This window comes from Buceros rhinoceros, unplaced genomic scaffold (genome assembly GCF_000710305.1).
Source record: "Buceros rhinoceros silvestris isolate BGI_N320 unplaced genomic scaffold, ASM71030v1 scaffold15994, whole genome shotgun sequence".
NCBI classification, from domain to species: Eukaryota; Metazoa; Chordata; class Aves; order Bucerotiformes; family Bucerotidae; genus Buceros; species Buceros rhinoceros.
The window spans coordinates 10,114-21,252 of record NW_010406649.1 but is presented as its reverse complement, the minus strand read 5'-3'; the positions used below and the strand labels follow the sequence as shown (position 1 = coordinate 21,252).

The 11,139-nt window shown below is 52.0% G+C and overlaps 1 protein-coding gene across 1 annotated transcript in view; it reads right to left on the bottom strand.

The window, feature by feature from the left end:
• RMDN3 (regulator of microtubule dynamics 3) overlaps positions 1–11,139 on the bottom strand; it is a gene marked incomplete at its 5' end in the record, with an annotated part of 24,481 nt that overhangs the window by 4,426 nt on the left and 8,916 nt on the right. The window contains 3 exons of the mRNA XM_010134208.1: positions 782–880; positions 3,073–3,150; positions 3,922–3,997. Of these exons, the coding sequence (XP_010132510.1) occupies positions 782–880; positions 3,073–3,150; positions 3,922–3,997 (253 nt within the window). The remainder of the gene's footprint in view (positions 1–781; positions 881–3,072; positions 3,151–3,921; positions 3,998–11,139) is intronic.

The following is an 11,139-nucleotide window of genomic DNA, read 5'->3' as shown; positions in this document are numbered from 1 at the left end:
GCAGGATGGTGAGAAACTGAAATCGGTAAGAGCGTGCCCGACAGAGCAGAGCTGCTGGCCCGTCTGCGAGCTGCGCGCTGGTGGGGCAATCCGTTCCTGTGCCACCTCTCCAGAGGTGCCTACAAGCAGTCCTCAGGCACAGCCAGCCAGGCTGCGCAGCTCACTCGTCTTGCACAGACCCTGGTAACACAAGCTGTAAGCTCAAAAATGTGACTTGGGCCACGGCTCAAATTCGTTTTCATCAACAGGAGGGCAAAAAAAGGCTGTTCAGAGGGTGGGATTCTTACAACGTAGGCAGCACGCCTAAGAATTTACTTCCAGATGTACCTAAGCGATGCTCCCCTGAAACCTCAGCTGTCTCCAAAGGTTTGAGATGGAGAAGTTTGGCCTAATTGGACAGTGTTTTAATAAAATATCCTGAGAGACACTGACACGACAGGCTGCATCTACCCAAGTGCTCCCAGGGATGAGCCCCAGCAGGTCTCACAGACCCTGACGGGTACAGGCCACACGCACTGAGCAGCAGCACTGCTGTGCAGCCCCTTAAAACCTGTTCTGAACACTCTGAGTCTAGTTCTGATGTCCTCGAAATCATGTTCCTCTGTCTGGCTACTCCGTAACAGAGGCGCCAAGACTTTTGTTTTCACCAGCTTTTCTTCCACCGGTTCTAGTCAAAGGGGGGTGTTATGGAGCACCGGGGCAGTGATGAGTTGGAGCCCACTCCCCACTGGTGATTTCACGTGTCAGGTCAGCGGTTCCCCGGCCCGTCAGATTTCATTACCCGCAGGAAGTTCTGCAGCGCGTCCTGCACGGTGGCTGTGGGGGGGGTTTCGAACAAAGCAGAAGCGGTCTTTTTCTCCAGCCATCCCAGGTGGGAAACCTGCAGAGACAGGGAGATGAAGCTGTCACGCCCACCAGAGACCCAGCACAGGCGAAGGCGTGCAGACGAGGGGCTGCCCCGGTTCGGGCAGCTGGGAGAAAGACGAAGATTTTGATAGCGGTGGCAGGTTCTGGACGAGGATCCAAGAGCAGCCTCAGAATTAACCCTGGTTTGCTGTTCCTTGTGCCCAGTCAGCCTTTGCCGTCCCACACGAGGGCTGCCACATCCCCGGTGCTCGAGGCAGGGTCTGTCTCTACGGCTGAGCGTTACGAGTGTGCAGCAGCGTGGGAGGTCCAGAATCCCAAACCGCCACGCTGTGCCCACACCAGCTCCCGCAGCTCCCCTGCTGCAGGGGAGCAGAGGCACATCTGGAGCCCTCCTGCCTCCCGCCCTCGCTCCTGTACAAGAACAGTTCTCACCACACACAGATCCCTCGAGAGGGGCAGCCGAAGCCTTCCCACCCACAGGCACTCACGTTCGGAGAAAGAGGTGGCTACTATAATTATTTCATGAAGCCTTGTTCTCCTGCTCCCAGCTCCTCTCTCTAATCAGAAACACCCCGGCATTTCCGTGGGGAGAGGGTGCACAGGGCTGCAACTTCCGATAAAATCTTTGCTTCGTACTGCCTAATTCTCGCAGGGCAGAACGGCAGCAGCACTCACACGGTTCTGCGTACGCCTGCTTTGGTTTGAGAGCTTTGGCAGCTCCAAGAGCGGGAAGGCTGAGCAGCAATCACACAGCACCGAGCCAGGAGCCTCCCCTGCTTCAGCTCACCGCTCCTCTGTAATTACCCCCGTCAATTAGCTCCGCCACCATCTCTGCAGCGTGGCTTCAGGTCTGACAGTAGCGAAGCGCTTTCAGATTGTATAAACCAAAGAGCAGAAAGTTACTGCCGACTCCGATTCCATTTTATAGGCACTAACTCTGATTTATGGTGTTTGACTCCCAGCTCTTCCCTGCCCAGAAGCAGAGCGCAGCCGGCACGCTGCTTCTACAGCCTCCAGCACTGCGTGCAGCAAGGGCAGGGGAAACACGTGCAACGGATTACACAGACATGCTGTGTGCAGGAGCTCTTGCCAGCCCTGAAACGTCCTTGATCACATCCATATGTGCTGAAAGGGCTGGAGGTAGCTTGTTTTTACTGAGTAAAGCACAGGGAACAGTAAGCTAGTTTGCAGCTAGTGCTTCTCCTAAGCCAGTCTTTGCCATTTCACCTCCCATGCTGCCTGCGGTGACTGGAAAACCAAGTCTGGAGCCCCGAGCCCTTCAGAGCAGTTCAGAAATAACACTTCTGGCAAACAGCTCCCCTCTGGGAAAGAGGCAAAACCGCGGGGGAACAACGAAGAGCAGAAGAGTGGCAGTAAATGAACGACACAGTAAAACTCCAGCAGCTTTCTCTCTGCGGCACAGGGGTACTCAAGTACTTCTAAAGCTTTTTGTTGATTTGGGGACAAAAGTATTAGACAGCGAGAGCAAATGATGCCACCAGTATGAAACCACATCCTTCATGCTTTTGAACACTTCAGTGTCTCCAACACCACTGGCCTCTCTACCTCCTCCTGGCCTTTGGGGGTCAGCGCTGGAGATGGGCTCAGCTCCAATAACCAGCTCCGTGGTGCCGTACGCCTCTTGCCATAAACTCCTATTAAAGTCCTGCACCATTTAAAATCCCATGCTTTGAGGGGTAACACCAGTGTGAAGGGAGACACTTAAGAGGAGGCAGACAAGAGGGAGGTGGGCTGCCTACAACTTCTTGATTACAGTTAAGGAAACGACCTAGATGGAGAGCTGGAAGGTCCTGAACTGTGCTGTGTCCTGGCAGACAGGACTTTCAGTCATGATTTTATGAAAGCACTGAGGTGCTACACGTACGATAACGGGAGCCCTTCCATCACGAGAGCTTCCTGAGTGCAATGCCCTTAGAGCACTCCTCACTGGAGTGCTTTCCTCAGCACCGTGTCAGGACTGAAACGAAGAGCTTCTAGATCCCACGCAAGTGCCACTCTTAAACCACCTCTTCAGGCAACCAGGACATTTCCACACCTGTGCTCCTGACACAACGTCTGAGCCAGCAGCTAATGGGTGTCCTCAGTCCTTACTGCTGTGTCTGAGTCCACCTGCCTTTCATTCACACAAGGACTTAAACTCCAGGGAGGAGGAAAAGAGCACTAAGTAGTAACAAACTGTTTTACCTGGTAACACCACCTGCCCAGAAGGTAGTAAGACTGGGGGTCCTCTGGTTTCAGTTCAATCGCTTTATCGATGTGTTCCTGCAGAAAACCATCCCCAACACACATTACACCGTTATAAGGAAAGACAACTCCCACAGGAGCCGGTGAGCAGAGGTGGGAAGGGGAACGGGAGAATCCACAGTTCCAGTGACAGTGATCAATAAAATTACAGCTACAAAGAGATTCCAAATTTCCTTAAAATGGCTCTGTGAACACAGAAAACCAGCATTTTATTGGTCCCACAGACAAGAACTACAACACACACACGAAAAGGTAGCTGCCCTTCGTTTTGTTCTGCCACCTTTTGAGAGCTTTGACATGACCAACTTGCTGGTCACGTCAACAGTGACAAGGTAGCAATTCCTCACGGCCCCTGTTCCGGGTACAGCCTCTCACCCTGTACCTCCCCGCTGCCCAGGGAAGGCAAGGGAAGGAATGTGAGGTGGATTAAATCCCCTTCGAAAAATAACGGCTCTGCATTTATGGAGGGTGCAGCGTGCTCACAGGGACTGACTGGAGCAGCGCTGGTGCTTCATGGTAATTTCATGGTTCAGGTTCTCAGTCTCAAACACGCACATTTAATTTAAAAGACTTTTCTTCTTTTTTTCTGCGATTATAGTGTGCAGAAGTGCAGAGCAGGACCAGTCAACCTCACCACACATCGCTGGAATCACCTTCTGCAGCCCAGACCATCAATTTGAGATCTATCACTTCCCTGATCAGAGGTGGAGCCAATTTTCTTACCTCCCAACTATAGAAGTGAGCATTGTTCAATACTTACACAAACCCCAGCACGTCCTTTCTACTCACCTTGAACACGTACCCCGTTTGAATGCGCTTCTGAATGCTCTCGTGTTCCGCCAGCTGCCCGCAGAGGATAGCGTACCTACACAGAGGAGACCCCGCGTGAAAACTTCGTACCGCACACATTTACGGACACCTTCTACAGGGAAGGGACACACGCAGTAAAAATTTAGTGCAGAAGAAGGTGTTAGCTTGAAGGGTGCTGGCAGGTCAAGAGGAGCGATACGGAAGTTCACTGCCCTGATGGCCGGAAAGGCTTCCTTTACAGCAACAACTTCTACACCCTGAACGTCTCCACTCAGCAACAAAACCGTGTCAAAACACAGAGCAACGAGGAGTAAACGCTACTGCAGCGAGAGCCAGAACTACAGAGAGCTCTAGTTAACTACGGAGCGCAGCGATCTTCCACACGTAACACCCAGTCTACAGCACGGCGGTTGTCTACTTCGAGGGAAAACACTGTGACCACCTACCTACCTCCTGCAGCCCGACACAGCCACCAGACTTGGGGGACAAAAAAATACCGTTTCAGTGTTGCAAGCGCAAAGCCATTTAGTTTTGTCTAGTAAGAGACCGTCAGTTCTGACCCTGGAAGCACACTCTGCCAAAATGAGCTGTGGAAGGTAAGGAAGGTTAATCACCCATGGACTGGCACCCTCCCGTCTCCCCTCCCCACACCACAGTGGTTCAAACCCCCTCCCTCCCTGCTCTGCTTCCCAAGAAACAACAAATCAGAGGCGTGCGAGGCCCCGCTGCTGAGCGGAGCACGTGAACTGAAGTTCCAGCCGCGCTGACTCAGGGTGACCTCTGCCATCCCATGCTGAGAGCTGTGGCGGTCGGAGAGGTTCCTGCGCTCTCACAGTGTGGCTCAAAACCCAGGAGGTGGAACAGATGGACAAAGGAACAGCACAGGTCTCGTTCTTTCAAAAAGCAAAGCTGAAAAGAAGAAAGACTGAGGCAAACCTCCCTTGAGAGCTCTTCTGCTACATCCACAGCCCAGCGCTGCCGGGCTTTGCCTCAGCTCTCATGTGCTACCCCAAAGCATCCCCAGTGACGGTTAATCACAGACGTTCTTGCAGGACTTTGTCAGAAGACGTCCAGACCTCCCGGCACACTTTCTTCAGTGTCTCAAGAAACCCCACGACACATGTCCCACCTCACCACTCCTGCCCAAACGGCGTTTTCCACGTGTAAGTTACCACACAAAGAAGTTGCATCCCCTGGATATTCACAATTTTGTCATCAAATCTCATTCCTTTAGCGTGTTCATTTTCTTGTGAACAAACTGGTTCAGTTCTGAAACTTATTTTTCACGATAATGGAAAAGATTACCAGATCAATGTCTCAACTGGGGAAAATCCTTCTCCCCTAGCAGAGAAGCCTCCTGGCAGCGCTGCCGCGCTCTGTCCGTGCAGAGGATGAAGTCAGTGTTTTTACAACCTTCTCCGGTTTGTTACACAACAAACATCAGCCTGTGCTCGACATTCCCAACCACAGCACGACCGGGGTTTAGAAATACAAGCCAATGAAAGGCTTATTTTCCAAGATCACCAGAGGAAATACTCCCGTACAATAAATCATGGTCTGTGGTCTAATGCACATCAACCTGCCAGAACAGAGCTGCCTCCACCAGACTGGTCAGGCTCCCGGGTGGTGGGCAGGCATTCACTGCAATTAGGGCAAGCTCAAGGTTTCGCAATAAAATGGGAAAACACCTTTGTAAAACAGAAGCGAAAATGCTGCAGAACCTTTATCCTGCCCTGTCATTCCGCAGGGAAAGCCCAAGGAGCCCCTTCAAAGTGACCATAAGTCTGACGGGACACTGAGCTGGTGCAGTCCAATCCCTCCACCAATAGAAACATCAAGTGGTCTCAAGAAATATAAATACCAGAGATTTTTTACAGCCTGGTGACAGGTAATGTAAAATGAGCAGTAAATAGGCTTATTGTGGTAGTATGAAACAACTGAAAAAGACAAAAACAAGGGAAGAGAAGCCTGAACTGGTTTTTCACTGCGGCCTCAGGAGAAGGGCGGCTCGTCGGTGATTTTCACATGCAAGATTCTGCGGTTCTGAGATTTTGGGCTCTGGAGGTCCCAGCTCCTGACTCCCCTCCCTCACTCGGCAGCACCAGCGGGGGTTTCTCTTCCCTCTCCTCTGCCTGCTGAGCTTGGCATGGCGCAGCGCTCTGTTCCAGCCCGGGCTGAGAGCGCACGGGGACACTGCCGGGACCGGCTGGCACGGACGGGATGGAAGACAGTTGCGAGCTGGAGAAGGGGGTTTTTGTCTGCTGGGAACAGCAGGTAACCTCTGCAGCACCGTTCAGACCGATGGCTCAGCCGTTCCCGAAACCGCAGGTTACGGCATCGACTCATTACTAACCAGAACCACTCACGAAGCTGCTGAGACCGGCCAGACTGCCAGTTCCCACAGGAATCTCAGTGCAGGGAGGATTTCCCCGTTATCAGAAAATAAACGCTGTGGAAGCTGATCCTCCCGGATGAGAGACCGCCTGCTCACCCAGCTTAAACCCCCGAGCGGGAACAGGCAGTTCCGAAGTAGCTCCATTCGACGCTGCACTCTGGCTGACTCCCACTGCCGCAGGACTCTGGGTCTCTGCACACAAAGCCCAGAGCTCCAGGCGCAGCCCGGCAGCTCCAGCGCCAGCAGTTTTGCCAACCCAAATACCTCTCATCTCTTTTAACCGTTCCACAGACGTGCTGGGGCTCCCTTCCGCGGTCGGTAAACTAAACCCACTGGGCAGCAGAGGGGGACGAAAGGAGAAGGGAAGGGGGTGGGGAGGAGCAGCTGTCCTGCAGCCAAGTGATAACAGCGGAACAGAGAGTGGATTCTGTGGCCAAAAACGAGTCCAACAGGAACATCTGACCGCTGACAACAGCCGGAAGAGATTAAAGTTCTTCCTTTTCATTGACACCAAAATTCACTTCACACGTATTTAGCTCATTTTTGATCGCAGCACCCAGTGAATCAATGGGCTAGGGCAGACAGCGCTGGGAACAGGAGGGGCTGACAGCTCATGACAGGCAGCTCTGCTTTCCTGCCACACATTGCAGGAACACGACGACTACAGGCTTCACTCACAATGTTCCACAGGTTGAACTTTTTTCCATGTCTAGAGAGGACAGAAGTAAAATCAAAGCTTAGGTTGATATCAGGAGAAATCCACGTAGCTATATATATATTATAGATATTACTGTATAGATAAAGCACCCCTATAATTACTACACTGCTTGATGGAACAGGAGAAAGAGAACGGTCCAGGACAAGCCTCACCACCAGAATCGCTGTGGGATCAGGGACAGTTGGGTCGGGCTGGCACGCAGCATTGCAAGGTGATGAGCGAGGCGACTCCGTGGAGGTCCCTCCCAACGCCATGGATCAGGGCTGTTCCACACTTAATTAACCTTCCTGCGAACACAGGCAGGGCCCAAGGAGACCTGGCAAGTTACGGGTGAGCTAGTAAGGTGTTTACCCCGGCTAAAACCAAAGCTGATTTTCATCAGTAATTTAAGCCAAAATTCAAATCTGCCACAGCAGACAGGCTGGAATAGCCCCTCTCTGCCTTCACCACACCCCACCTTTCCTTGACCCTGAAAAAGCTAAAATCTTCGTTAGCCTCCTCCACAGGGACACAAAAAGTGTCCTCAGTGTTGTTCAGCTGCTTGGTGGGTTTTATCTGCTGAAGATCTCTAGTCTGCCGCGGGAGGACTGAGAATGCCTTCCCTTCCTCGAACAAAACAATTCATCCCCAGCGAAGTCTGAAGATACAAAGTCTATTTACTGTGTAGAACACACAGTTTCTAGGGAGTGGCCTCACGCTTAGCTAAACCTCTGGGTTTACTGGGATTCTTGTGGTTTCAGCTGTCCTGGACGCACCCGCGCAAGATGCTGGAACTCCAAAAGAAAAGCCTGCAGGAGCCACTCGTGTTTTTGCATCGACACTGATGAGAAGAGCGGCAAGATGAAGTCTTTTGTAGAGCATGAGTTGTTTTCCACTAGCCCTTGTGCCATGAGAGCTTTCTACTGACACACTCTTAAGATCTCAGTTCTCAGAACTTCTCTTTTCTTTCTGCCCAGCAAATAAAATAGAACCCACAGACTGTCAGTGCCAAGTTACTTCACTGTTTCCAAGAGCAGGAGGGAACATTGACCCCTGCTGGGATTTATTTTGTTCCTGCTCATCCTTTTCAGTACTTTCTCTTCCTTGGCTCCTCTCCGGTGGCTCCATCCCTCGCCTGAGTTCTGACATGTCTTCTAACGCCTGTTCCCATTTGCTACAGCTGCTCTGCCCCTAATCTTTCCTGTCAGTAACTTCCCTGTTTAATCCACCCATGGAAAGCTCAGCTCATAAATCTGGACAGAGCTCAAAACCGGCCAGAGCTGGGAAGTAATCCATGAGGAGTTAAACCCTGAAGTACTGCCAGTTGTCGGTACGATCGCTGTCTCCAGGTCCTCTCCGGAAGGCTGTCCCTCCAAACAAAACGTATCGACCCCCGGACAGCCAGACGAACCAGCAGGATTTCAACAGGCAGGTACACGACCCAGAGTGTGCAAGATGCTCCACCCAGGTGACAGACTAGACAGACTAGGACATGCTTCAGAGGCTCATCCAACCCACAAACTCTGCAACATTTATAGTATCTCCCAGAGGGCCAAAGCTCAACCCTTCTGCAAGGACAGCCTTCAGCAGGCAGCACATCGCCAGTGTCAAATACTCAGACGAAAGCTGCTAGCAGCACCTGCAAAATTCTTCCCAGATGGGCCCAAACCCCTCGCTGCTCTGACTGTACTTCCGATGTTTCTTTCAACAGCGGGAGCAGAGGACAAGGCCAGTCTGCAGCTCGCTAGCCCTTCCTGAGCCCCGAAGCTGCTGTTACCTGCCTGTGGTTGTGCACAAACAACCACAGCGAAGTGGCCAGGGGACTCTAACCAGGCCACAAGGGTTCTCTCACTTCACTTGTGAGGATGCCACACAGTCATGGCCAAGCAGCAAACAGGTCTGTGCAACGAGCGACGCCTCTTCCTTCCATCCCTACGGACGAGCAAGAACAGGCTCACACAGCTGCCCTGTCCTGTTTGCAAGCTGAAACCAGCTCGGGCAGTCATCGGTCCAGCAGTGGAGGTACCTCCCTGCTCAGAGATGTTTTACATTAAAGCAGAGAGTGCCTGTAATGTCAGTACCAAACCCGAGAATCACGTAATCAAAGACAGGCACTAAGCACACACGGTGTGACGCCCGTCAGCCTACACCACACAGACCTATTCTGAGGGCCCTAAATCCATCAAACGCCCCCCACGACTCTCACGTGTTTCTGTATTGCCAAGCGGTGCCTGCAAGGACCGTGCAGCCAGGACCTGTCCCTCTGCTCAAAAGCCGACTTGTCTGCATGGCCCCGGCCGAACCTCGGCGCTGCGGAGACGGCTCTCCGGGGACCAGCCGGCTTCCAAGAGCCAGCGACCACAATAACAGCTTTGTACCCAGCCTAATGTCAAGAAGACCCAAGAGAGCCACGAAAGGGCCCTCCTTCATATTTCGGCAGATCCCAAAGCTAGTCCAGACACAGTCCCAGACACTTACTGCTTTCTCTACCGTTCCCGAGACACCACCCCCGTCCACCCAGCCGCGCTACGCTGCGACGCTGCAGCCAGTCGCTCCGCTCAGCACTGCCTTCGCCAGCACCCAGAAACCCCTTCTCCTCCCCAGAGTTATTTTCTTTGTTGCTTTCAAATGTCAGTCGTGACTGCAGAAACTGTGAGGCACTGGAGAGGGAAAAATCCCGTTTTGCTGGCACGGGTGACTGCAGGCGAAGAACTTCTGTCCGGCTTGGCAGGCATCGCACCTTAAAGCCGATACAACAGGGAATGGTCTGTGCAACAGAAGCAAAAAAATACCGTACAGGGAGCCATGGATGAGCACCAAACCCAGCCCAGCTGCACCTTAACTCATCCATAAGCACTAAGAGGCAATTGATAAAATAGGAAACCACGGTCAACACGAACTAACGCACTCAGGAAAAATGCAGCCGTAACAATAGCGACACAACCACAGGCTTCACACAGAAGAGACATCAAAACCACGGGGAATATTTTGACTAAGGTGTTTGTCTAGTATGTCGTGGCAAAGAGAGAGGCAATGTTGATTACTGCACGTGGAAGTAGGAACGAGAAGGATGATGGCGTTAGTCCCACACAAATCCACGCTGCTGCCACAGCTGGTGTTCTGCAGGGAATTCCCGAGTGGTAGAAAGAGGGTGACAGGGGAAAGGCAACCTGGGCCACGGGGAGAATCCAGAGATTCCCTGTGAGAAGGTGAGAAAAGATGGGGATTCCTCAGCCAGGAAACAGATCCTAAAGAGAAACAGGACAGAAGAAAGCTCATTCCAAAGGAAGTGTGAGCAATCCTTCTCTGCTCACTCCTCCACAAACCGAGTTGGGGCATCAGGTCAAAGCTGAAACAGCTTCAAAACCTCTCCTAGCGATTTCAAACCGAGTGAGCAGGGGTTTTCCGCACAGAGCACGTTAAACTGTGGGACCTGTGCCGCAGGGTGGGATGACAGTGGAAGGAACTGGGTGGCCAGAAGGAGGTGACCCAAGCTGAGGGAGGATGGCTCCACGGCAGCTCTGCACTGCTGCCCTGCACCCTGCTGCAGGAGGGACACACCGAGGGAGAGGCAGCACCGCGTTCTTCCCTTTCTTTATGTATTCTCCCAACCATTGCTGCCACAGAGCACGGTGAACTGCATGTACCTGAGCAACATGCCACAACCCGAGTAAAGGGGGAAAAAAAACCCTATAATGTCTTTTGGAACTCGGTTTTATCCTCCATTTTTTTATATATATACACACACACACACATATATGTATCTTCTCACGTATTAAGAATCATTCCATGGGCAGTAATGTTTTTCTCAGGGTAAATTCAATTAGCATAAAAAGAGACTGTAATGAAAACAGCTCACAGCCACCCCATGGCCCATACAGAGCTGCAAAGGGAATAATTTCCTGTGCTATCCATTATTCGTGGCAGAAAATAATTATTTCTGTGACAGATAAAGATGGTTCCATATTAATCTCCAATAAATCCTCTGCCTCCCACACGCTGCTCTGCTATTTCCTTTCCGCAGCTGCTCTCCAGAATTAAAAGCAGGCTGTGGCCATGCAGAAGCCTCACCCTGGTGGGGAGGGGAGGGGTCTGGCAGGACAAG